We start from the raw sequence: 27,712 nt of genomic DNA, 5'->3' as shown, positions 1-27,712 counted from the left end.
TTTATTTTCCTTTATTTTATTTTCCTTTATTTTTATTTATTTTCTTTTATTTTTCTTTATTTTTCTTTATTTATTTTTTTTACATGTATATTTTTTTAAGTAGAGTAAAACCTTAAAATCTTCGCACTTCAATATTCCTAATTTCCCTTGAACGCCGCACGGGGACCGGACCACTGCGCGCGCGGCGAGGAGGCCTGGGCGCATCCCATTTCTGTTCATCTCCCTCCTCACCGCCTCACAACCTTGACTCCTCCGCTTTAAACCCCGCCCACAGCCCACACCAACCAATAAACATCCACTAATCTGTTTCCTATTGGCCACTGTCCCATGTGGGCGGGACTTAGCGCCTGGAAAATAAGAAGTTAAAAGCTTTGAGGAGACAAAATTGAAGAAATTGAGTTGAACCGAGGCTGTCAATTTGCAGAAACCGAAGCGTGCATCAAAAATACACCCTTCTCCTCCCCTTGGATACTTTTAAAGCGTTTATCTGGAACATTTTACTGTGCATCTCCTGTAAAATTCCTCATCCCCAGCCTAAGTAGCACATGGGAGGCTACTTAGCAGGTGCACAGATTGTATCCAGCTCAAAACCGACTAAAATGATGTGAAATTTTGCAGGGAGACGGTGCGTGTGTGGATGCTGTTGTGTTGCTGTCACTTCCGGGGCTCTCTTCTCTCTCCATCTCTCCTCCAGCCACGCATCCATCGCTCTGGGAGGAGGCACAGCAGAGGAAAGAGGGAGAAGCAGCCTGTCCCCCGCGGCCTCTGATGCTCCGTGCGCCTGGAACCATGGAGGAGTTTGAGACGGAGGAGGATGAGCCGTGGTACGACCAGAGAGACCTCGAGCAAGGTGAGACACAGCGTCAAAATGGAAGAAATCACTCTGGGTCTCTGCCAAAAAACGCATATAATTAGCCGAGTTTGGATCCTTGCATTGATCTGGCATAGTCTTTTTGTAAATTTCATGCATGAGTAAGCTGCTGTCTTGATTTGCCCTTCAAATCTGCTGCTATATTCCTCTGCCAATTATTTTCATCTTGTCAGCAGTGGATTTGTCTTTCCAAAATACCTCAGCACCTACGATAATATTATCTTTCTCCTGTGTTGACCTATTGGTGTAGTGATAGTGTCAAATTATGGAAATATTGGAAAACAAAGAGCCTATCTGTACAAGTCCAGACAGTGAAACATTTCCATAGATAAATACACAGATCATAGACTAAAGGAGACGTGTTATGTAAAAATCTAAGCGAAACAAGGGCAATTTGTACACAAGGTAATTTAATGTGTTTTACGGAATAAGAGAGACATTAAAATCACAATATAACAAATCAAAATATAAATAATCATCTTAAAATTAACATTAAAGGAGAAAAATGCAGAATAAAAACCTTTCAGTCACATGCACAGTTAAAAAGAACTGAACCTGGATTTAAACATTGTCAAAGTCGAGGTCTGTGTCACATCTTCAGGAAGACTGTTCAAGGTTTTAGCTGCAGAAAAAGGAAATGCTGATTCCTCATGTTTAGACCCGGTTTCGTCCAGCTTTAGCCCTGGTTTAGCCCTGGTTTAGCCCTGGTTTAGTCCTGGTTTAGTCCTTGTTTTATCCTGGTTTAGCCCTGGTTTAGCCCTGGTTTTGCCCCGGTCTCGTCCCGGTCTCGTCCCGGTCTCGTCCCGGTCACGTCCCGGTCTCGTCCCGGTCTCGTCCCGGTCTCGTCCCGGTCTCGTCCCGGTCTCGTCCCGGTCTCGTCCCGGTCTCGTCCCCGTCTCGTCCTCGTCTCGTCCTCGTTCAGTCCTGTTTTAGTCCTCCTCATGTGAGATGGTTCATGTGGCTCATGTGGGAGATGTTCTTTGGTGCTGGTCCATGGAGAGACTTGTTCACACAGAGCTGCTTTAAAGTCTCTGAGCCACAGGAGCCAGAGACCTGAGCCACAGGAGCCAGAGACCTGAGCCACAGGAGCCAGAGACCTGAGCCACAGGACTTATGCGCTCGTACTTCCTGGTTCTAGTCCTGACCCGAGCAGCAGCAGTAGTCTTCTGGATGTACTGCAGCTGTGTTAACCCTCACTTCTTCTACTTGTACTATCTACTTTTCAGAGCTTTGAACCACTCTAACCATCACCTTTATCATCTTATTTAAAGTCGTATTTTAAATTAATTCAAGGCTTGAGAACATTTCAGTTTTCATCTACCCCCTATCCCCGCCCACGTTTCTGTACTTACTTCTGCACAATCATCCACAAAATTCAGACTCGGGGTCATACACGTAGGGTTAAAAAATGTTACACAGCCACTTTCAAAAAAAACAAACAAAAAACCCAACTTAAATTAAAATCCGGCAGTTGCTCTGGTGAAATGCCTCTATAAAGACGCTTCAGTGAACTTTTAAACAGGAAGTCACTGGACCTGCTTCTAATATTTAGCCGTTTGAGATCAGTATTGCCGTTTACAAAGTATAACAAGACTTTAGATACGAGTTGACACTACAATACTTTATTCAGTAGATCCTAGAGTTGTCAAAAGCATCAAAAATCAAACTAGTAGCGAAACAAGACAAGTATCAATACTAAAAAAGTCGCATCAACAGCACCTTAAGAATAATTTTGAGCTGTTTCTGAACAAACATAAGACACATTTACCTGGTTGACGGAGGGATTACACAGATATAAGTCCACATGATCGTATTTAAAAGAAAATACTATGATTTAATGTTGAAAATGACGAACTTTTTACTGTCGAAATAATAAGAGCTTTTTATTATCGCTGTGATATCGGAATCAGTATTGCGTATCGAGTTTATTTTTAGTATCAAAGTTTGAAATTTTAATATCGTGACCGCACTACTGGCTCTTTAACGTTAAAAAAAAAACAAAAAAATGATTCTTTATGTAACTGTTTTCTGCTTATATTCAACCTTTGATATGTAAAGATCTTATAGTCGGCGTTAATATTGACTTACTGGAAAACCTCCCTGTTTCACCACCGACACTTTAATAAAATCTTATCAAATTTAGATTTCAAAAGCTCAGATCCTATAGCGTCAAAGATACTCCGTCCCCAGTCTTCAGACGTAACAAACGTTGAACCAAAGTGCTCTGTATTGATCCTGTGGCTTCCTTGATTGCGCATTGACCATCTGTATCCTGAAGGAACCCGGACGATAGTTAGTCCCCGTCTGCTTTTGTATCTCTACTTGTTTACTGGAAAAGGATGTATAATATATTGCAATTTTGCGTTGAAAGTAACTCATTATAAATACGTTGTTATAAATGAGTGGATTTTGGGGGTAATTGTACTTTTTTTGGAGTCGATTTTTAAACCTGTACTCATTTTTCATGTGTACTTTTTACTTTTTCCTTATGTACAATTCTGGCAACTGTACTTTTACACGAGTACTCTTTCCAATACCGTTTTTAAGATTAACGTTTACCCCAGATGCCCTTCCTGAGATTCTTTCCTTTAGATTCTGATATACTAAAGATATAATAAATACAATCACAAACAAACAAATGACGTATTAGTAACAGATTAATATTTACTCGTATTTTTATTTGAATTTAAATTTATTCTCGTCTTAATCACATTTGTAATCACCTCCATTTTAACTTTAAAGAGTTCAGAGCTTTATATTGTGAAATAAAATACAGTTTAATAATATTTTTTTGTCCTATATTCTTAAATAAACATCAATAACAGTATAATTAATTAACATTTACACATAAAGTTTGCGTATAATCAGCTTAGGCAGTGTGGATGAAGTGTCTCGCCTACGTTTTTGAACCAGTTATTCTCCAGTTAATGTGCAAAGACTCAACCCACAGCACCACTGCCAGCGCACTGTACACCAGTTTCAAAAAGCTACTGCAAATTTAACTTCTACTTTCTACCACGACTAATACAAAAGTACGTTTCAGCTTCCTGTTATAAGCAACATTTTGATCAAAAGCTGTATTTTGTTTTAAATTGTTAATCTCAACGGCGACAATCGTAATTTTTTCCTTCATTGTGAAAACTGTGGACAGTCGCTGAGCTTTATTCTTCCCGTAGCTTTAGCCCGACCCCACCTCCACGCGGGCCTCTCCTGATCACCCGCTGACCCAGAGACGTAAAGCTGCTTTGGGCTTCCTCGTCTCCGCGGTGATATGGATGTTCCAGACTGTTTTGCCTTGTCCTGGTTCTTAATATCAGCTCGATCGCGCCTTGGTGGAGGGTCACGGCGGAGCAAATGTGGCTGTAAAGTCATTTAGCATAAACGACGTGGTTATGTAACTGGCAGTGGCGACTGTGTGGCCTGTTCGCTGTTTGTGGATGATGTCACGTGAGCCAGGGCTGTTTTATCGAGTATAATTACATAAAAGAAGCTAAAATAAACCAAAGAAAATGTTTAGTTTAACAAGGAAAATATGAAAAACATGAGAATTTAATTTAATTTTTATTTAAGAAGAAATAGGGCTTTACTTTATTGCTGAAAAATGCAGCCGATTTTGTTTTTATTTTGCATTAATAACTTTAATATATTAATTTTAACACGTTATACAATATCAATTTATTTATGCAGATTATTTGACTATTTTAAATATTTTTTTCCACAAATATCTGGAATCTCTTACTAATACATCAACTAAAAATGAACATTATATTATATGTTTGGGAATTGTATTTGACTTAAAGTTGCACTATGTAACTTTTCTGCCAAAGCGATCTCCTCTACCAGCTTGTTTCCATGGAGACGTTATTGCTTTACCCGGAACGTTCAACACGCAGCATAAAAATCCTGCATTTCCTCAGTTAGTTTTGCTTAAGAAATGTCTTGAGTAACGTGTATTCCTGCTGTGCGTGGGCTCGCCTTTCCACAAACCTGACCTGTAGCTTTGCCTGATGCCGCCGCCTGTTTCCATGAAGATAAACAAGTTTAATGCCTTACTGTGGGATATTCCGGGCAAAGCGTTAACATCTCGCAGGTGGGAGACTAGAAACGTTACAATATGATGAAAACTACACAATGTCTCCGTCTTTTAATCCCAACCCACTGATTACATTTTGTCCCATATTTTTTTCACACTTCAAACTGCATAGAAACCGCGAATCATCTCACACCAGTTACATAACGGAGAGAGTGTGAGGCGTGTGTGTATGTGATGTGTGTGTGTGTGATGTGTGTGTGTGAGGCGTGTGTGACTCCTGGAGGATCCCAGCTGTGACATCGGGAAACAAGACACAGGAAGTGAGAGAAAAACTCACTCATGCTGCAGGATTCAGTGCGACGATGAAATGTGTGTGTGATGTGTGTGTGATGTGTGTGTGATATGTGTGTGATGTGATGTATGTGTGATGTGTGTGTGATGTGTGTGTGTGAGATGTGTATGTGTGTGTCTTGCGTGTGTGTGTGATTTGTGTGTATGATTTGTGTGTATTTGTGATGTGTGTGTATGTGTGATGTGTGTGTGAGATGTGATGTCTTGTGTGTGTGATGTGTGTGTGAGATTTGATGTGTGTGTGATGTGTGTGTGTGTGTCTTGTGTGTGTGTGTCTTGTGTGTGTGAGATGTGTGATGTGTGTGTCGTGTGTGTGTGTGTGTGAGATGTGTGTGTGTGTGATGTGTAGGTGTGTGTGATGTGATGTATGTGTGAGATGTGATGCGTGTGTGATGTGTGTGTCATGTGTGTCATGTGTGTGATAATTAGCTGCTTTGATGAGGCTGTAGTGATTCCTGGTTTGTGTGTAGTGTTATAAATAATACTGTAAAGTCGAGGTTTATTACGACGTATTTGAAGTACTGCAGTAACACAGTATTGCCTTGTTTGAAGTAGAAATGTGAGATTGCAGTATAAAAACTGTACCTATGATATAATGTAAAAATCAGAAAAGTATGACTAATTTTATGATATTTTAAATGGTAAACTTCTGGACCACAATGTTGTTGCAGTGTCGTTGTAAAAAAGAAACTACATAGACCATGATGCCTTGGTTCTTTTTGACGTGGAAGTTACTATTATTATTATCAACTACTTTAAAGTCTTGACACAAATGATTGAAAATATTTTAACAAAAACCATTTAGAATCTTGATACGCTGTTATTATGATTAAAGTATTAGCGGTGGTGGATACGCTTCCTGCTCGCCTCCATCTTTTTATCTGGAATGTTCCACAGTTGAGCATTAACCGTGTCTATGTAGCGTTTAATCAAGTCACCTGTCTAATTGAATTTTAATGTCATACTGAGGGACATTCCAAGTAAAATAATAACTAACACATGGAAACAAACAGGTGTCTGACCCTCCAGCAGAGAGGACTCGTACTGCAGTTTTAGGCCTCAGTGGGAAAGTACTTTTTGTCATTACTGCCTTGTACCAGGTTGACAGTTTTATGCAGGATAAGCAGCTCTCTCTTCCTCTGCACAGATGAATAATGCATAGTTCATTCTCTGTGGTAAACTGCAGACTCTGAGCTTCTGTCGCACATTTCCGCAGGTTTCACTCCGTGTGTACAGTGTGTTTTTACAGTTACTTCATCTGCCGGAGTCTGCGGGCGTCTGTTTAGTTTGTGTTCGCGATTGTGAAACGTTCCTAATGAAGATCTCGTTGTAACGGTGTGTCCTGCGTCCCTCACTGTCCCTCTCTTGGCTCCTCAGACTTGCACTTGGCAGCTGAACTTGGCAAGACGCTTCTGGAACGAAACAAGGAGCTGGAGGACTCTCTTCAGCAGATGTACGTCAACAACGAGGAGCAAGTGCAGGAGATCGAGGTACGCGCCTGACATCTGCGACGGAGAACATGCTGTCTCTATATTGACTCATTTTTAAATAACTTTAACTTGTACTAACTATCTAAACTTTTATAAAAACATTGAATTACACTTGTGTACCTCTGGGGCTGGGACAAGACAGAATTGAGACACAAGAACAAGATTTTGAAAAGACGAGATTTTGAATTAATTTACAATAACTGGATCAATCATAATTTTGGTCACATTAATATCCTAAATGCATCGAGCAATTTTGAAGCTTTAAACTGACAATAAACACATTTTTGTAGTAACATTTGTTAAAAAGGTAAATGGAACCACCACATCCTCGAGACCGTGACTCTTTTGCAGCATGCACAGATATGACATGCGCTAACGGGGATTGTTTTTCCGTAGTATTTGTCGAAGCAACTGGAGATGCTGCGGGACATGAACGAGCAGCACGCCAAAGTGTACGAGCAGCTGGACGTGACGGCCCGAGAGCTGGAGATCACCAACGAGAAACTGGTGCTGGAGAGCAAGTCCTCGCAGCAGAAGATAGACAGGTCTGATACTGCTCCCACTTTAGATTACAGTACAAGTACTCCTGATCGCTTTAGATTACAGTACAAGTACTCGTGATCGCTTTAGATTACAGTACAAGTACTCGTGATCGCTTTAGATTACAGTACAAGTACTCCTGATCGCTTTAGACTACAGTACAAGTACTCCTGATCGCTTTAGATTACAGTACAAGTACTCCTGATCGCTTTAGATTACAGTACAAGTACTCGTGATCGCTTTAGATTACAGTACAAGTACTCGTGATCGCTTTAGATTACAGTACAAGTACTCCTGATCACTTTAGACCACAGTACAGCTGAACTGTGTTTAAGGCTTTGAATTAAACTTTACTTTATTTACTTACTCTCTCTGCAGATAAGAGGTACACAGCTTTTTATGATAACAATTCTAATGCTTATTGATTCTTAATCGAATGCCGATATCCAGTGGTTAAAACCTAAAATGACTCTCTGATCTGAGTGCTCACCAGCTAAACCATTAATTAACCTGTGCTAGTGAAGCCTCTGCAGCTCAGTGAGTGAATTCTCTAAGTTCTGAGCTTTGATATGAGACATTTCCTTTCCATGTTCTGTGTCCTCTGTCGGCAGGTTAAGGTTCTAGCAAAACCCTTTTAACAACAGAAATACAGACATACATTTCCTTTAAGTACAATGTTGGCAGCACTATTTTTAGTCATATAACTTTTACTTACTTTGTTTGATTGTTGGTATTCTAATCATTGCTCTTCAGGATTACAGAACTATTACAGTCAGTAAACCAGTTAAGTCTTAAGTATCACAAAACCCTGTGTATCAGCAGTACCACATTTTGAGAGCCCGTGTTACATAAGGCACCGGTGCAGTTCAATGGTAAAGCTGTGCACACCGACCAGAGCCAAGCTGCAAACATAAGCCTAAAGCTCATGTTCTGTGGTTCTCAGTGAGAGTCAGAGGTCGACACAAATCATATTAGTTTGTGAATACTGCCTTTGTTTGGGTCACATATTCTGCAGATTTATATTGCAATCTGCAGTAGGGTTGGCTGACTGTGCTTTGGAATATTGAATGAATAAGTTAATTGTAGTTTCTCCAGGCAAATCAACAACAGAATACGATAACTATTTGCCGCCTTTCTTATCGGTTGAATGGTTATGTGGTTATGCAGCGGTTAAAGCAAATGAGGGGCCACTATTTGCAAAATAAAATGAAACTGAATTTAAAATAGGACGGTATACTTTATATATAACTGCAGACAGCACACAGCAGTTTCAATTTGACCTCAATTCTTAATATGGTAAAGGGGCAAGACACATTTTGCTCAAATAGATGGACAAAAATGAGGTAGAGCCTGTTGCCTCTGGACTTTGCCTATAGCTAGAAATCTTCAGATGTCAAATACAGTTGAAATTACGATAAAATGCGCAAACTCATAAACAAGTTCTTTCTAAATGAATTAGTACAAAAATGAAACCAACAAAAAACATCTTATAATTTAAACAAAGCCGAAAAGACGCACATTTCCTGTCTGATTGTGTTCATCTAGGTTGACCTGCACCATGGAGACGCTGCACGCTCAGGTGGAGAGTCTGACGGCGCGGGTGGAGGAGCTGAGGACGCTGGAGGAGCTCAGGGTGCACAGAGAGAAGAAGGAGCGACGCAAAACACTCCACTCCTTCCCCTGCCTTAAAGAACTCTGCACGGCCCCACGGTACGACCACATTTTTAGGCTGTTCGATTCTGATTTTACACAATATAAATGGGACTTTTTACACCTAAATAAAAACAAAAAACAAAACAGAATTCTTCTCAGGAAAGGAATGATGGAAGGTACACGCTCGGCCAAAAAAAAAGTCACCGCCTGGATTGATGAATGACCAGGTTATTCCATCAATATCAAATCAATTTTGCCTTCCCTGATGGCACGGGGCGTATTCCAAGACGACAATGCCAGGATTCATCGGGCTCAAATTGTGACAGAGTGGATCAGGAGCATGAGACGTCATTTTCACACATGGATTGTCCACCACAGAGTCCAGACCTTAACCCCATTGAGAATCTTTGGGATGTGCTGGAGAAGCTTTGAGCAGCGTCAGACTCGACCAGCATCAATGCAACATCTGGGTGAAAAATGAATGCAACACTGGATGGAAATAAATCTTGTGACGTTGCAGAAGCGAAATGGGACAATGGGGAATGTGTGACGTGATCAAAGCTAAAGGCGGAACAACCAAATATTAGCGTGTGTGACCTTTTTTTTTTTTTTGGTGGTGACTTTTTTTTTTTTTGGCCAGACAGTGTATGATCTCCCACCTGTTTACAACAATCTGCTCAAACCTTTGTCAAGTGAGAAATTGGTCCAGTCAAATCCAGCTCTTGGCAGCAGTGACATGGACCAGCTTTAAAAAAAAAATAGGAGACTAGCAGGTAAATAAAGACGTGACTGTTTCAGGTATAATTCCTCCCTTAACCTCCTGAGACCCGAGCTCTTGCAGGACTTTATTTGCAAAAACTGTTAAGTGCTTGAACACATACATTTTGTGTAAAAAACAAAATGAGAAACAATTGTGTGTAAAAAATATAATAAAAATTAAAATAAATAAATAAATAAGTAAATAAAATTAAAAAGAAATTAAAATATAATAAAAAATTATTTAAAAAAAACTAATACAAATTTAAAAAAAAATAATTAAAATAAATAAATAAATAAATAAAATACAAATAAATAAATATTCTAAACTTTTAGAAATATTCTAAATTGAACATGTTCTTTTGCACTGTGGCCTAAACAACCCAAAATGTGTTGTCCACAGATGAGGACACCAGGTCTCAGGAGGTTAAATCAGAGCAAGCCCAGGACGGTATAAATTCTAGCTTCTCAGACCAGTGCCTTTTAGATTGAAAATGATCTGTTTTGATTTAAAAACAGTGTCCAAATGACTCCCTTCGAAACCTTTTTTACCTTGGCCCTTTACTTGAAGATTGAGGGACTTGTTTGACAATAGAATGGGCTGGAAAAGTGTTTAAAATGACAAATATCCTGAGCTAAAAGTGTTTCAGATCGAAATAGTTCCTTTCTAACTTATTAGTGAGTACAAGAGCCGCATACACACTTACATACGTGTGTCTTTTCAGGTATGAAGACGGCTTTTTGTTGGCCAACCCCGGCAGCGTGGACCTGGCAGACAAGCGCCCCCTAGACGAGGAGAACGACCGCCTCAGAGACATCGTCACGTCCCTGCGCGCCGCCATGGCAACCGAGCGCTCCAAACGTGAAACCGCAGAGAGAGAGTGCGCCAGCGTCCTGCAGGAGTACGAGAGACTGGAACAGCGCCTCCTGGGGGCTGAGGGGTGCCACCTCAGAGTGCAAGAGCTGGAGGCGGAGCTACAGGAGATGCAAGAACTCAGGAAGTCCCGCGCGTGCCTGATCGGAGGAGAAGACGGACTGGAGGCCTTACTCAACAACACCCCCGAGACGGACAACGCGGACGAGGGGGCGGGGTTGGAAGAAGGAGGCGAGGGAGCCGGCGGAGAGCCCGGTCAGCAAGGCGTACCGGTGCGGAAAAGCTGCAGCGACACCGCCCTGAACGCGATCTCGGCTCGGGATGCTTCGGGACGGAGGCAGGGGAGCTACGCCATGCACGCCAACGGAGTACGGAAAAGGGGCATGTCTATACTGCGCGAGGTGGACGAGCAGTACCACGCGCTGCTAGAGAAGTACGAGGAGTTACTGGGGAAGTGCAGACGCCACGAGGAGAGCTTGTGCCACGTGGAAGTCCAAACGTCCCGACCGGTGTCCAGGGATCCTTCCATCAAGGACTACAGCATGACCAGCGCGGGACCGTCGAACAAAGACTACAACACAGCCACCGCGGGACCGTCCACGTCTTCAGGGGCCGGACCGCCAACCCCGCCCCAAACGCCGTCCACCCCCGAGGCACTAGAGGGCATCAGCAGGCAAGTGGAGCAGGTGGACAAGCGACTTAGCCAGAACACGCCGGAGTACAAGGCCCTGTTCAAAGAAATCTTCTCAAGGCTCCAGAAAACCAAGAGCGACATCAATGCGAGTAAGAGCGAGAGGAGGGGAAAGAGGAAGGGACGCAAGTGAGACGAGAGGTCGAGTTCACGCGACGTCACTTTATTCTAGGATCCTCGTATTGAGCTGGAGGAAAGACGCAGATTTGTAGATCTATGGTTAATTTCTTTGTAATTACGGGACAGAGGTGGGTAGAGGAGCCAAAAATTGTGCTTGAGTAATATTATTTTAAAGTAACGTAGAAGTACAAAGTTGTCGTCCAAGAAATTACTCAACTACGATTTGGGAAAACTACTTCTCAAGTAAGAGTAACTTAAAGAGTAAGTGTCAGGATGTAACGTTTCATTTATGAGTTTATTTAACATTAACTAACGCATTAAAATCTGGTATTTTCACACAAAAATTTGAAAAACTAAATCATATCTGAAAGAGAGGTGCAAAAACCCAGCTGTTCCAAGTAATTTCATATCGTCAACATAAAGCTCAAGTCACGGGAAATGCGGGAAGAGGAACCAAAACTTTCACTCAGGTAAGAGTACTGTTACTTCAAAAAAATATTACTCGAGTAGAAGTAGAAGTATGCTACTAGAAACATACAATTTCTTTAAAAACATACTTGACTGAGCGACAGGTACGTCAGAAGAGACAGTTGATCTAAAAGGTTCAGAAAACTCCCGCACACTGTCTCACTTTTCATTTACTTTTATTCACACACAACATTTCGGTCCCTGAGGAAAGTCAGAGGAACCAAAACGCTGCGTGAATAAAAGTAAATGAAGAGTGACCATGTGCAAAAGTTACTCAAGAAAAAAAAGAGTACTACCCACCTCTGTTACTGGGTTAATCCACATGAAACAAAAACTGGTAGAGTTCAAAATTTGTGGGTTACTATTTTGGTTATTTCTTCTAAAAACAGTAAATTTCCCATAGATAAGTAAACCCTTAGCACCAGTGATCAGAGTGTGAACACAACCTTTACCTCTCCTTTAAACTGGTGACTCCTGACTGACCTCATGTAAAACCTAACCTACAACTTGAAATGTTTTATGTTTAAATATTGTATAAGCAAATGCCTTGATCTGTGCTTTCAAACGTTCAAACGAGTTGGGACATTAACTAAAAGACGAAATGATAAGATGAAATGATTAACCAATTGTTACATATTAGCTACACAGACAATACGCCATGAATGAATATGTCATTTAAAGTCTTGCATGAAATTTAATGGCAATGCAGGACACAAAAAATAAATTAAAAAGTGTCAAATCTTGCAAATAAGAAATAATTTGGCAATATTTTTGTTTTTTTTTATAAAGGCAAATACTACATAATCAAAACTGCCTATAAACAATGCCTTTAATGTGTAGTTGTATTATTCTCAATTGAAAATACTTCCCAATATCGGCTTCCCAACTGTTTTTGAATTAGATTATTTCATTGCAACTTTGCCAAAACCTTCTCTCCGTGTCTAGTTGGCTGTTTACGATATTTATAAAGAATTTTAAAACAATCAACATATAGTACTACATATGCAGAAATATTACTGATCTAACACAGTTACAATAAGCTATTAAAATACTAATTAAGTGCATAAATACTATAAACAAACAGTCGAAACGAAGCCACGTTTTGGACGACTATAGCATTTCTGTATAATGGTTTATGTGGTTCCTTCTATGCCAAAGCCTCTGGTTGTTTGTTGGTGTGTCCCGCTGGACGTTTGGAGACGTTTGGAGACTTTTTGGAGATGTCTCATTGTCCTGTTTACTGCATGACTTGAAATCCTGCAGGGTTGGTTGGTCTTGTCTAAAATAACTGTTTCTAAAATGGTGAAAAGTTAAAGTTGCTAAATTCTCACTGTGCTTCTATAATGTTGTGTAGATGACTTAAATTGTAAATAAAAGGTCTACTTGGCAACAGTTTTATGATCATCTATGGGTTTGATTCCTTCAGACTTGCACTGTCTTGGATCTAATATTCGCTGATTTTAATGCATAGGCTTTTATACATAATCAGAGTGAATTAGTTATACAATATGTGTAAAAAAAAAAAAAAGAGAAAACAGCATATTAATATATTTTGGCTGACATTAGTAAGTAGTAAACCATTAAATCAGCTTGTTCTTTCCAACTTTAGGACCCATAACCTAATCAGTTTTCCATATTCATATTTAGCCTGGTGAAACTGTTCATCTTTATAGGTGCAGAATTAGATTATCTAAATGTTTTCTGTTTAAGGAACTGTATATAACCTGTTCACTTACTGATCCTGTGTTGCCAGTGCCTTAACGTGCAGATAAAGGTTTTTTAATCTCATTCTCAGTATATGGAGTATTTGCCTCAGTATGTGGCTCATGTGAAAGAACCTCCAGAATCCTCCGCACTAGCACTGATTAATAGCGACATGTGCTGGGAGTTTAGGTCTAAGTTTTAGGTTTTAACCGACTGAATTTCAGCATTGAATCTGGCAACCCAAATGATGCTGCTTTGTGATTGGATAATAATCTCGAGAACCAACACACCAAATTATTGCAAACAACTTGACCATAATTTATGCCAAAGAATACATAAACATTAGTATCAGTAACAATCTACCTCATATCTGTGCACAGAGGGGTCATGTTTATGCAATTAAAAAGGTAAATCTTACAGTTTCTTTAAAATAGCATCTCATACTGATGAAAGGCGATAGTTATAGTTACTTTTAAATTTGCTTTTCAAGAACAGCTTTAGCGAAAATCCTTTTATACAAACCTCCCACATCTAACCCTTAAAATATAAAAAATAAACGTGCTATTACAGGCCAGGTTTGAACACTTTATTGTGAATACAGGAAATCAGTAAACTGTCGATAATACAATCAGCACACAGAGTCAAACCCAGCCCGAGAGACGTCCGTCCAAGACACACGGTTCTTTGTTCAGTTTTCCAGGAGTGTAGGCCATATAAAAACACTTACTATACCAGCTGGGAACTGCATAAACGCGACTACACGCCTCTTGTTTACAAATCCCACGCAGCATTTCTTATAATAGAACATGCTGGAACAATCAACAGCAGCAGCAGAAGGCACAGTCGAAGATTTGCAAAAAAAAAAAAAAAAAAGATTAACTATTTTCATTTATTAAATGTTCATTCCCGACGAGGTTTACGTGATTCATACTAATTCAAAGCTACACTGTGTAACATTTCTGGCGGGATGATCCGTCCCCTGCTCGTTTGCATAACAATAATGTTGCTTTGCTTTGAATGTCTCGCAGTACGGCATTAAACGTACCTCACAAACGGGTTGAGAGTGGCAAATCCGCATGTTTTAATAACCCGGGTATTTCTACTAAACGCAAATAGACAGGTTTAATGCCATATTGCGGAACATGCAAGGCGATAGCATCTATATGGAGAAGGACAGATAGCACCGCGCGCCAGAAAAAAGCTACACAGTGCATCTTTATCCATAAATCATAATCCTATACAGCACATTACATGGATCAAATGTTAAGACAACATCCAGATTTGTGTTATTATAAAAACAGGCTCAGCTATCGTTGTCTAGAAATTCCCTAAAAAAGGCCACATAGCTGGTTTAAGAATATCAAATACCCTGATCAGAGAGATGAAGAGGTAATATGTTCCTTCAGCGGACCATAGCAAGAAGTCAATGATTTTCAAACCTATTTTACCCTGTTACAAGACTGCGGAAATATGAAAAATTAGGGCTGTGTCCGACAATGATTGCCCAGCGACCGTACAGCGGCGGGCACACACGCAGTTACTACTTCCTGTAAAATACTTTTCTTAATAAGGCAGATCATGGTAACAATTTAAAAATATATGGAAATACAGTAGAAGAAGCATGGAAGGGTAAAGGGGTAAGCGCTAAGGGGCAAAAGGAATTGTTCATTAGTAGATTTTTTTTTTCTATTTTTTTTTTTAAACAAACCACAAATTCTGGATTGAGTATTCAAATTGCTTCTCCATTTTGTTTTTGTTTTTTATGGAAAATTTGGACAGAAATCTTTTGAAGAAGTTGGGAGTTGGAAAGAGGTGATGTGTGCAATGCGAAAACTGAACGACTATTACAGTTAAAATGAGTTGAATTCAGAATTAATACCTAGATTTAATTTTTGAACAATTATCAGATCTGTAAAATTTGTGGTTGATGTTTAAACACCAATTTTTATTTATTTTTCTTAAAATTATCTGCCCATTGAGTAATATTTGAGTTATTTAAATCATTATTTGACCTTACATTAAGAGCGTTTTTCTTTTTTAGCTTGAAATTAGAAAAATATAAAGATCGAAATCAGCCCGGAATGTCTTGTAACAAATCCACAAAATCGCCAAAACAACGCAAAACCAGATCACAATCCAGAATTCACATCATTTAAACACATGAAATCCCTGTTCGCAGTGTTGATGGACGGAGAATGCAAAATTAGAAATGGAGCACAATCCAGAAATGGCTTGGTGGAGGAATGATGGAGTGACAGCGAGAAAAAAAACCAAAAAAACAAAATTGAAAAAGAAACTAGCAGATCAATCTTCCCAGTCCTTTTTGATGCAGAGGCACCACTCCCAGGAAAGGTGGTCGTGCTTGTCGTCATCAGTGAACTTGGACTTGATGGTGTAGCTGCCGCGGGCGATCATGCCTTTGGGCGCCTCCTCCAGGGGCGTGATGAACTCGTAGGCTTCCTTTGGCCGCGGCCCGTAACTGCCCACCATGTAGTCGGACTTGTCCACTGCAAATGGAGGGGAAGTGCACAGAGGTGGGGTCAGTAACAGTGCAGTTTGTTGAGTAGAGATGTGGGGAAAAACAGATCAATTATCAGGGAAAAACAAGTAGCCTACGATTAATGGACTGAAATAAACTTGAGGCCATGTATCACTGTTTACTATATTTGTGACTCGATGTTCATGAAATTATTGTTGGTCATCGTCTATAGGTCCAAATCTGTGAAAAGTGCTGCTTTTTCCCAGGCCCAGTGCAATAAATGAGCTGTCAATATAGAACAGTATTGACACCGTGGCTTTTTAATACGTTGGTGTACAGTGCCTTAATATTGGGCATCATTCTGTCCCTATTTGGATGTTGTTTACACCAAGTCATGTCTGTCATGTTTAAACTGAAACTAAAAGTAAGGTTTAGTAATGTACATAAATCTCATCTAAAATTATCTCATTACGTGTCAATTTTCTTTTTGTTTTTGGAAATAGAACTTGAACTATGATTCATCTGTCAAATTACATAAATAGATACATAAATACACATCATTTTAAACTTTGGAAATGACTAAGAAAGTTTGTTCCTCCAGTACAGATGAAACCAGCACACACTTATCGCCACCACAAACTTTTACTCCCTTAAGTCATATTTTGCATGCATCACTACTTTCATACTATTTGATTACTCTACCCGTCTGTGATTAAAACTGACTTAAGCTCATGCTCATATAAATCACATTCAATCATCAACAAAAGAAAAGCTTCCTAAAGCAGAAGGCATGTTTGACCTGGTAAATAATAATAAAACAATAATAAATCACCTTTCACGCCTTTCCTGAATGTTTGCTGGTTGTACCTGAGTCCAGACACTATTTCTTTGTTCACCTGCAACAAAAAGAAGTCACCCAGGGATTAAAAAAAATCTGATATGTTAAAAAAAAAAAAAAAGTAAGAGCTAAAGAGTATTAAATGTTTGTTTTTTTTTACCAACCTTGAAGGTGATCTTTACTCTGTATTCCACTCCTTCTTTCAAGACAATTGGATTCTTCTTAAATTTGTCCAAATCTCCTGAAAACGCAAAATGCAGAATTTAAGGACTACAACAAATATGCTGCAGTAAGAGTCACGTCCACTAGGAGGCACACTCCTTCACTGAGCCATGTTTCTTTGTGTGGGAGCAGAGCTGCAGAGCCTCATCAGGAAGCTCTTGATTAGGGCCTGCAGAGCCATCATCAGGACTAATTATCAGAGAGAGACAAGAAGCAGCAGCCCACCAGCTCATGTATAAGAAGAGAAAACTGACGACTTATGGACGGCAGACGACTGTATGCAACACTTTTCATACCCGTTCTTATATTTAAATGATATTCAAATGTTAAACCCTATAAATGTGGTGAGAACTGAATTTTATTATACTGATAAATGTAATGGAGCATTATTTTTAATAGTATGATTATATAATAAGTGTCACGAAATTAAACATTTTGGTAATACCATATTATGGTGCACATCAGCCCTCACCAATTCTGCAAGTAATTCTACATAACTTTATACTATTGGACACTTTTTTCATTTTTTCGTATTATTATATTATTAGTATGATAATGATACACACAAAAACACTGCATAAACCCTTTTAGCTCCTCTTACCTTCAAGGTCAAGGAACAGTGGTTTTGGCGCTGTGTCGCACATCAGGGTCATCTTCGTCACCTGGACATTTGAGACATTTGGATCTGGGGAAAAGAAGGAAACAGTTTTTTCTTCACACTTATGACACCATTATATGTAACTAGATCATTATATAAAGTACTTTTTCTCCCAATTCTCCCACACACTCCTCGTACTGGTCAGCCTTTGTAAGACTCTGAATGAACGATGGGTGAATTTAACCAATCACTGAGAAGTCTGAACTCTACTCCACGCAGCTATGTCCACTCACCATCCACCACTTCAGGAGTACCCCCGAGCAGTGCCTCCTTGTACTTGCGCAGGCTCTCGTCGCCCGCGTCCAGTTCTTGGATCTCCTTGATGCTCTTTTGGGCGGGGGGCTTGTAGTCAACCGTGGATTCTTCCTCATTCTCTGCTGCGATGGCTGCCAGCTGCTCTGGGGTGGGCTCCTGTTCTGCCATTGTGTAGTAGTCCTGCAGAAAGGGGGCACAGAGAGGGGCGGAGGGGGGAGTTTGGCGTTAGCTTTGATTAAATCTGCGAATTAGTGATGGGAGATAAATCGCGACTGAACTGAAATTGCAGTTTGAATGGGTGCGATTGTTTAAAGTAAAATGTCTTCTACAAAACCAAAGAATTACGTTTCCGTGGGGGTTTTATGTCTAAAACCTGCTAACTTTGTAATTTAGAGGTCCACATGTTCTGAAATACATGGGTTTCTTGTATCAGAGCCCATTTATAACATATTTTTCAAAACAGTTACGTGTAATTCAATAAAAATGAAAAAAAGAAATCTGTTTTGCTCTACCAGCTTCCATTAAAAGAGCAACATGACATAAGCAATAAATAGTACATAAAACTAAAATTATGAAATGGTGATGCTGTAGATTTTTCAGCAAAATTGTATTAAATGAATGAGAACTTTGCACATCAACTTCTTGAAAATAAGTGTGTGAAAAGCCCAGAATACATAAACACCCAAAATACATAAACAGAGCCCATTTGCCTGATGAAGACCTAGCTCCAAAATGTTGTTTATGTCCTAATAAGATCCACATTTTGTAAGTACAATGGACGGTGTGCAGGATTTTTCTCTGTTGCTCAATATTAAATAAAACCATGACATTTAAAAATAGAAAATCTAGCCGTCAGAAAAATTTGTTATTGTTCCCAAATCCTTCGGTCCTACAGGAGGAGTGACTTTTGGCCTGAACTTTAATTAAATAGGCCTGTATCTTGACCCTGGGTATTGGACTCGATCATCAGGGCAGCCTCAGAAATCCTCGGTGAACTTTGAACCCGGAGCTGGCCATCTAAACTCGCAGGGGATATTCTGCAACATTCTTTAGTATGAGGCAACACCGTTGACAATCCAATAATGGGTTTTATTTAGACCAGTGTTTCTCGTGGTACGCGTTAAGGGTTAGTCTCATTTTACATTCAGACTTGATAAAGATCTGGTCGTACTCAGAAAAGTCAAATATTATCTTAGGTAGCACTTTGCATGAATGTTTTGAGAATCACAAAAGGAAAAACAAAATATATTAGATGGAGATGGGTCGATATGGATGTTTTGAGACAATACCAAACAAAAATGGGCCTACTCCGACTAAATACAGGAGAATCCTTCAAAAGAACAAAAGGTGCAATTAAATAAAGCCTTTTTTTTTTTTACTATATCTTAATTTCATGATGCTGTAATGCTGGAAATCCATAGCACTGAGTTTAGGTTCTTGAAAGATTGTAAAGCAACTGGTCTTTTATACATTTTCAAAAGAGAAAACTGTAAATGGGTGACAAACGAACCAATATTGAACCGATCACAACACAAAATCATTCCTAAACTACAGCATGAGAAGACCAAGATCTAACGTGATATCAGAAACAAAAACTGCGCCGCAACAACAACCTGCATCTTCAAAACTGTAAGTGGTCACTTTTTTGTGCGCTTTAGGTCAGTTTAGCATTTCCACCGAGCACAGCTAATCCCTCTGGAGTGCAGTGGAACTTAATCCAATCAGGCACCAACCATGAAACCATTATTTCCCCTAATACACTTATGGCTCTGGCCCAAACAGGACAATGACTCATGTGGGACTGAAGGAACATGGGCTATAATAACACTAGAAAAATAAAATACATGGTTCATAATATAAACTGTAGACATTTGCTCTGTGAATGTTCAGTTGTTCTCACACGTACAGAAAAGGGAAAATAATGATGTGCTTGTTCTTATCTGGGACAATATCCAAACCTCAAGACTATGATCAAACCATAACCACGATATTAACCACATGATACAGCATTTAATCAAAATATACTGATAAATACTTCCCCCTTCGAGCCTCCAGAAAAGCCTCATTGTTAGATTTGAATATACAAGGTTTAAGGCTAACAAGTCTTTAATAAGTCTTCATAGGGGACTGTGTGGAAAGCAAAGAACCAGAATTGTAAATTACCGGTAGTGCACTCTAACCCAGCGTTGGTTGAGCAATGTTTTTTCCTTTGGGCCGTATTTGAACTGAACTCAGGAATGTGATCATAGGCTGTATAAATAAATGGACATGTCTAACCAGTCCGTCAACATGTTCTAAATAGGAAGTGAGCACGGGCGCGCTTCCGGTTCCATCGCTCCAATCCACTTTCTACTGAAAAACGAACCAACTGCTGCTGTCAGACTCGTCATCTTTCGTCTTAAATGTTCATATCAACCCGCTCTACATGATCCCGGTGTTTTTATTTCTCTATTGTGCCTGTAAATCAACATAGGAGCATTAATAACGGACAAATAAGGCGTCTTCCGGAGGTTGCTCCCGCTATAGTTTAACGTCAACAGCCCCGCATCGAATTGGCTCTTTGGTCGGTCGCTGTGACACTTGTGGTCAAATTTACAAATATCGAACTCGGCTCCAAATTCGCCCCATAACCGCTAGCCTCTGTGAGCTTCATTTGACCGAAGCCAAACGCTGTGGGCGACGTCACACTCCCTCAGTCCACGTCTTTACACAGTCAGGGCTGGACCAGGACGATTAGTGGTGTAACAAACGGTCATGGTGTAATTTCTGTAAAATAAAGGCTACTGTGGTCTATTATAACTGTAATAATAGTTTAATAAATATCATCAAAAACTTACAGAGAGGCTGGGTTAAAAACGGGACAAGAACAACAGTAGTTTCATACAGTTTAATGTAAAAATTCTATCGTCATAAACTTAGATTTTAAAATAGATTTGATCCTTAGAGGCAAAAGTTTTAAGGGTTTTTTTTTACTTCAGGAAATGTATTAAATAAAATGATTCAACAATAGATTTCCTGTGTGTCGCTGCACAAACCTGTTCTCGACCAATAAAAAGGTGTGCGCTGGCAATGGCACAAGGTAAACAATACGTCGCCTCTCGTCTGCTCTGACCAGGCAGAAAATTGGAAGGTGACGAAAGCTCGACTTCACGCATCTGGAGCAAATACCTGCCTCTACAACCATCTGAAGGACATCAACACCAGCAGGTGGATTAGATAAATAATACACGGATGATAGAAGACACCGGCAATAAAAAGGTATTCAACAGGTCACATGGTGTCATAAATCTAAAAAGCTGTGAAAAAATAAAGTATCAAAAGGCGCGGCAGTGTTTTAGACATGGGATTGTACAGAAAAGATGAATAAAACTGTTAAAATAAGGTTAAACATTGATATTTCTGTACCCGTTTTTTTCCATGTAGTTGCGCAAAATTTCGTTTTCCTAACCCAGTACTGACATATTGTTAAAGTGTCTCTAATTTTAGAAATGTGCTCTGTCTGAGGATAAAACGGCTTCATAATTAGACGTGGAAAATCAGGAATTGTGCTGTTAGAATGACCGTAACAGCAAAACACTGCTCTAGCCTCTGAAAGTAATGCAAAATAAATGATCTAGTTCCAGTAGTGGCAGCATTTTCTAAGGAGTAGTAACAGTACACGCAAGTAAATTTGTTTTTTTAAGATGTATTTTTAAAGATCCATGGGAAGTACCTGCACAACCCTAACATAATGTCACTTTACCTTCACTTAGGAACTGAAAATAGAGCTTGTAGTTAAATCTGAAGTGTGCAATGTCCCGGTCAAATAAATAAATGCATAATAAAAAAATTTAAAAAATACAGTTGTTAATATATTAAAGCGTTACAAGTATTTAAATTCCAACAGATGCTGTAAAAAATTCATGCTTAGTCACAAATTCTTTAAATGTAGAAAAAGCAACAGGCCCAGAGGAAAACAGGAACAACATTTAACGCCATCAGTGCAGACCCGAAAATATTTGTGAAAACCTCCCACGGTCTTCAGGTGCAAAGGCCACTGCAGGTTAACACCCTCGAAAACAAAAGAATACGACTTTAACTATGTGGCAACAAGCTCCAACTGCCACAACGTAAACCTAAGCTACGTCAAATACCAGTCAGCCAGCACCAAAACATGAGACCGGACTGGTTGGTCTGTGTCGTTCTGCGTTGTGTCGACCGTATACAGCATTAGCAAACGCAGGGAGTGAGTTAAAACAAAACAAGGCCCCTATGTTTGCCATAAAAGCACAGACTCTCTCCTGACAATCGCCGGTTTGTGAAATGTTTACGGGATTTCTTGAATGACTTGAGAGCGTGCGTCTTAAAATGCGGCATTTAATTATAGAGCCTTAAGTCAACAGTTAAAATTAGAGCTGCTAAAACTAACAATAATAATTAAATAGTCGACGTGTCAAACGATTACAATGAGATTAAGGGAATAAAGATAATCACATAATGGGTAAATGAAATAAAAATGAAATTAAATCATGTTAGAGATCGACTGCTGTTTTTTTTCATGGATGACGCAGATTGTTCAGAATCCAAAGAAACCGACGGACGATAAGCTCTGACGATATTTACGGTTGATTTAGATCATTTTGCGCAAGCTATGCAGTTTGAATTTAGTAGAAACAAAAAAAAAAAGCACATATTTGTCAACTGATCTTTCTCCAAACGTACGACGATAACGATGTAAAAGGAAATATGGCGCGTGAAGCTTTATATATCAAATGTTTTCTTTACAAATAGGGAAAAGCAAAGTTAGATTGTGAACTTTGTCGTGGATTTGATATTAATGCCTATCAATATGGGTTATCAGCTACAAAAACAAGACAAGTATCAGAGCTCAGTATCAGCAGATAAAACGAAACAAATCGATGGCCGTGCAAAATAAAATCAAACTGGGGAAACGAAACTATACCTCAGCGACTTGCCATGTTCCAACTAGGCCTATCTCCATAAAAACTATATTAACTTATCGTTGAATAAGTAGACGGAGCAATAATTCTTCTCATTATCTTTGTAGAACAGAAAAAACGCCAGTAAGTTCTCCAATTAGATTTGACTTGTACAGGAATAATAACATAACTTCTGTGACTCATTACAGATACAAACTTAAGTCGTCAATTCCTCCATGTATGAAGTATTACAGTTCATGTTTTTAACCATAGTATACATTTCGAATAGTTTTTTGGAGGTTACTTATACTTTAAGGTTACCCCGTCAGAGGCGTTATTTAGTTTCAATATTATCGTCTATATTTCATCAGAATTTATTATCGTGACGCGTCCAGTTCGAGCTCCGTTCTGGTCGTTTTCGGTGAATCCTGGCGTCACCTCCTTCCCGACGATACACATTCTTCAGACGTGCCATTGTCTCACACTGACAGACAAAAAAAAAAGAGCCCACACAATCCGATAAACAGCAGAAGGGCGGCTCGTGTGGTTTGAACCTCCACCTGCTTTCACCTGCAGGAGGATAATCCCGGTGTTTGATTGGGATGGGAACGACACTACCGCAACACGCCCAGGGATTAGCACGGCTCCCGGCAACATGAGCGCAGCCTCTGAGATTAGAGAGAGTGGTATTAAGGATACCAAGGTGTCCCGGGACAGTAGCACCACTTTGGGAATCATCTATCAGTTTTATGAGGTCAAAAGATCAGGCAGTTTTGAAAGCAGAAGAAAAACTTTACCAAGAATTTAGAAAGTACCATTATTTAATGTTCAAAATCACATTCTATTGTCTAAATAAATAGTGTTTTTAATATCATTGTGGTATCAGAATTGTTGAGTTTTTTCCAAGCCTTAGCATTTAAATCAGGTTTCTATCGCCTTAGAGCACATGTGTCAAACTCAAGGCCCGTGGGCTCAATGCGGCCCGCCATGTCATTTTATGTGGCTCGCGACAAAGTAAATTAAAGGCAGTTTATCATTAGATACACAGTTAAACAGCCATTTTTTCATTGAAAGTGGATTGGATTTTTTCATGTCTATGCAAATCCATATGCAATATTTGTAACTTGAATAAGTAATAAATATAGAAACGGTTAATTAACAAGATAAAAACGTAGTGACATTTATCTTACAGTTGCATCTGGCCCTTTGAGAGCAAACATTTTGTTGATGTGGCCCTCGGTGAAAATGAGTTTGACACCTCTGCCTTAGGGGAGCGTTACGATGATTCTCCGTTTCTCTATTAATGTTATTGGAAAAAGCTGTGGTTATCAGAACGATGTGAGAAAGTCAAATACTGCATAACATTTAAAAAATCTTTAACAGTTTTGTAGAAAAAAATATTTAAAAATGCTAAAAAACAAGTTATTTCCAAACAATGTTCTTAAAATAACATCTGCACTAGAGCGGAATTCACTAATTAATTTAAAAATGTGAAAAATGTGAAAATGTAAATGGGAAGTTCGATTGTTGCCAAAGACCACAATGTCAAGAAGATGTGTGCGCGCTATTTCCTGTTAACAGGGAAGCAATGGCGTTATGTAATCAAAAGACTACTATAAAATGGAAAGTAACAACTATACAACAATACCACAATGAACAGAGGTCAATAAAACCAGGGCTGTGATCCATCTACTGTATTTTTCTTTGCGGTTAGCCCTATTTGAGATATTATACAAATTATACAGTTAAATGTATTATTGTGCAACAAACTTTGCACTAAAATCAAAACAAATATGTATTTTTTTCCATTAGAAAGGTGATGAATAATAATTAATTTTTTACTTTTTATTTATTACTTTACTCCCACAAGTTTTCTTTGTCTGCTGCAAACTTCCTTTTTTCAGCTTAGTGATTCACATCCTTTAGCTGCTAGCGTGCACAGACCACAAGATCTGATGCTTAGACTCCAGCCATCTCTAACCACTTTTTAACGTTCAGTCTGCTCTTCTCCGCTAACCTCGTAGTACATTTTTGGCGTGCTGTTACAAAGAGCTGTAGAAGGTTGGAATGGCTAGGAACAAGACATGACAGGTCCTGCAAAATGAGGGAAATACGTACGACGAGTAGGGGAAGTTACAGAAAGAGGAGAGGAACTAACAAAAAAGAAGCTACAGGAATGCCTAGTTTATAGAACAAGCAAAACAATAGCATAGAGCAATTGAACGTTTCTGAATAAATACTGACAGTAATTTCATTTTTATTTCTTTTTTTTTTGTTTTGTTCATCAGAATCAGAATTGTCTAAAAATTTGTGACCATCTTAATGTGTTTGAAATACCAACCTTTTTGCAACATTTTGCAGATGCCATGAAAGCAGGTGTGGCACCTACAACGACAAAATCTGACCAGTGTGCACCGTCTGTGCCTGCTTTCTAAAATGTATCTGAATAATAGAAATGTGCCAAAGGATTTTTGAAAGTTAGGGCTTAAATAGATTTAAATACCTGATTTCTCTTTTCATGGATTGAAAATCAAACCTCAGCAGTAGCTGTAATCGGTTTCTAGAGAACTTAGGTTTCATGGGGGTTGACCCTGAAAAAAATACTCAATCAAAGCACCCCAGGAAGAACTAGAACAAATAGGAAGCTTTTAAAATAGCTGGTGAGAAAAATGGGCTTGTGGCTGCAGGAAGCTGAGAGAGAATGGGCTCTCCCGTATGAAAGGTCAGACATTCGCTCACTCTCCTGCTCCATAAAGCAGAGGTACAACAAGTGTCTGAGCTGATGCTCTATAAAGCAGAGGTACAACAAGTGTCTGAGCTGATGCTCTATAAAGCAGAGGTACAAGTGTCTGAGCTGATGCTCTATAAAGCAGAGGTACAACAAGTGTCTGAGCTGATGCTCTATAAAGCAGAGGTACAAGTGTCTGAGCTACTGCTCTGACTCAATCAGCCTCTCTGAGCAACCGCAGCTGTGATACAGGTTGATGTCCGGTGCTGCTGCACTACAGTTTAAGTAACAGTTTCCTCTGCAAACAACAAAATATCCCGCCTTGCCATTTTGTATTAGATCAGCAGTTCAGTCATATTTTCAATATTAAAGCTCCAAGGATGCATGTAAAATAAGCACTTTGAACTGTACCCCAGTGCATAATGTGCATGTTGCAGTTGTGTCAAAGTCCAGCCCCACAGAGCAGCTCACAGAGCAGAGATGACATCAGGCACTTTCACTTTTTTAAACCAAATCTAAATTTGGTTAGTTAGGGTGGTTAGTTGGTTGATTAGTTCAGACTCATGGCACAGTGTGTCCAGTACTGTCCAAATGAAGGAAATCTGAACAGAACAGGCTCGGTGTAACTTCCCCTGGACATCGCCCGCGGAAGAGACGCCTGATATTTATCGGAATCGGAGAGATGATCCTGGATTTCCCGTAGATCGTGACGGGACATAACCCGGTGAAAGCCCTGCACTTGCCTCGCGCTCAGTGATGCTGTCCGGGCCCATTCAGAACCTTCAGCCAAAATGGAGGCACATTTAGGTGTGTGCCTGAAGAGACTTTGAAAAGTTCTCATCCAGGAAGTAGTGGAAATGTGCTCTGAAAACTCCTATCGGAAACTTAGAAGGGTAAAAACTATACGGGGCATTATAGATTTGCTAGATCGAGTTGAATAAGTCAGTGAAAGCAATTATGTCAAAGTAATAAATGAATAAAGTGTCTCGCGGCGGCGCAGATCACGCTCCACACCCGGAAATGAGTCCTGTGCTCTTTGACAAAGCTACAGACACGGAAAAACTACACTTGGCAAGATATCAGACGCATTTATAGACGTTGGGCACAGTCTGGTAAATAAATATCGGACATCAAATGCTAAGAAATGACTTTTTATACACAGATCTACAGATGTCCCTCACAGATGCTTTCCACGTTACAAACTTCAGAGCTAACGGCCAAGTTTACAAATAAGGATTGAATCTGCATAAAACTGATACTTAGTGGAAGTTTTAAAGACAAAGTATTGAGCAGCTCTTACCGTTAAACGGGAGAAACGGAAACGGTCTCCTTTGAGCACGGAGAGAAGGGCGCGTGAGGCGGGGAGCAAAGTCTGCGCGAGGAGAGCTCCGGACGACACCGGAAATGGGCCGCTTTCACAATAAAGGTCTGTACACAGCTCGACAGAAATAAATGTGCCGCTTTCAAAGTAAAAGTCTGTACAGAATAATAAAGACGATTTCGGAAATATACTGCGTTCAAAATAAAAGCATGTACAAAACTAGACAAATAAATGAACCGCTTTGAAAGTAAAAGTCTGTACAGAAGACAAAGACGATACCGGAAATGTAGCGCTTTCAAAGTAAAAGCATGTTCAGAACTCTACAGAAATAAATGTAAGGCTTTCAAAGTAAAAGTCTGTACAGAAGACGGAAATAAAGACGATACCGGAAATGTGGCGCTTTCAAAGTAAAAGCATGTACAGGACGCGACATAAATAATGCTGCGTTCATGTGATCTAGGAAAGTCAGAAGATCCGACCTCCAACTCGGAAAAACGGGGATGAACTCGGGTAAACTGGCGCTGGAATTTCAACTCAGACGTTTGTGCGGAAGCGTTGCGCTATGTCAAGAGTTTCCGACATGAATGTGAAAAAAAAATAAAATAAATGGAGGTAAAAATAGAGGTTCATTTAGAGAAGTGGTAAAAGTACACTTTATATATATATATATATATATATATATATAGAGAGAGAGAGAGAGAGAGAGAGAGAGAGAGATCTACAAGTTCCCTGACGTCATGT

The 27,712-nt window shown here is 39.5% G+C and overlaps 3 protein-coding genes across 3 annotated transcripts in view; 1 reads left to right on the top strand and 2 right to left on the bottom strand.

Annotated features, from left to right (window-relative positions):
- The window catches only part of atp2a1 (ATPase sarcoplasmic/endoplasmic reticulum Ca2+ transporting 1), a 147,979-nt gene extending 141,279 nt beyond the window's left edge, over positions 1-6,700 (bottom strand). Inside the window, exon 1 of the mRNA XM_055223805.1 lies at positions 6,695-6,700. The gene's annotated coding sequence lies outside the window, so the exon portion shown is untranslated. The remainder of the gene's footprint in view (positions 1-6,694) is intronic.
- On the top strand, positions 316-13,237 carry cdr2l (cerebellar degeneration-related protein 2-like). The gene is made up of 5 exons (XM_033970844.2): positions 316-850; positions 6,633-6,745; positions 7,142-7,290; positions 8,831-8,995; positions 10,420-13,237. Exons 1-5 carry the CDS (start codon positions 769-771, stop codon positions 11,390-11,392), a joined length of 1,482 nt encoding a protein of 493 aa, XP_033826735.1. The 5' UTR covers positions 316-768; the 3' UTR covers positions 11,393-13,237.
- An 888-nt stretch (positions 13,238-14,125) lies between these two features.
- Positions 14,126-27,050, bottom strand: arhgdia (Rho GDP dissociation inhibitor (GDI) alpha). The gene is made up of 6 exons (XM_033971310.2): positions 26,951-27,050; positions 17,982-18,183; positions 17,692-17,775; positions 17,033-17,109; positions 16,863-16,926; positions 14,126-16,058 (listed from the first exon to the last, which is right to left on the bottom strand). The coding sequence occupies exons 2-6, from the start codon at positions 18,169-18,171 to the stop codon at positions 15,856-15,858; spliced, it is 618 nt and encodes a 205-aa protein (XP_033827201.1). The 5' UTR covers positions 18,172-18,183; positions 26,951-27,050; the 3' UTR covers positions 14,126-15,855.
- Positions 27,051-27,712: the final 662 nt, after the last annotated feature.

This window comes from Periophthalmus magnuspinnatus, chromosome 8 (genome assembly GCF_009829125.3).
Source record: "Periophthalmus magnuspinnatus isolate fPerMag1 chromosome 8, fPerMag1.2.pri, whole genome shotgun sequence".
Classification (NCBI taxonomy): Eukaryota; Metazoa; Chordata; class Actinopteri; order Gobiiformes; family Gobiidae; genus Periophthalmus; species Periophthalmus magnuspinnatus.
This window is presented reverse-complemented; position numbering and strand designations above follow the sequence as displayed.

What these genes read in the sequence shown, in the direction of transcription:
- cdr2l (XM_033970844.2), top strand. Translation starts at nt 769, where the DNA reads ATGCTCCGTGCGCCTGGAACCATGGAGGAGTTTGAGACGGAGGAGGAT. An exon ending in CCAGAGAGACCTCGAGCAAG is followed by an intron (nt 851 to 6,632) that starts GTGAGACACAGC and finishes TTGGCTCCTCAG; the next exon opens with ACTTGCACTTGGCAGCTGAA. An exon ending in GAACTCTGCACGGCCCCACG is followed by an intron (nt 8,996 to 10,419) that starts GTACGACCACAT and finishes GTGTCTTTTCAG; the next exon opens with GTATGAAGACGGCTTTTTGT.
- arhgdia (XM_033971310.2), bottom strand. Translation starts at nt 18,171, where the DNA reads ATGGCAGAACAGGAGCCCACCCCAGAGCAGCTGGCAGCCATCGCAGCA. An exon ending in ACTGTTCCTTGACCTTGAAG is followed by an intron (nt 17,110 to 17,691) that starts GTAAGAGGAGCT and finishes TTGCGTTTTCAG; the next exon opens with GAGATTTGGACAAATTTAAG. An exon ending in GAGTAAAGATCACCTTCAAG is followed by an intron (nt 16,927 to 17,032) that starts GTTGGTAAAAAA and finishes TTTTTGTTGCAG; the next exon opens with GTGAACAAAGAAATAGTGTC.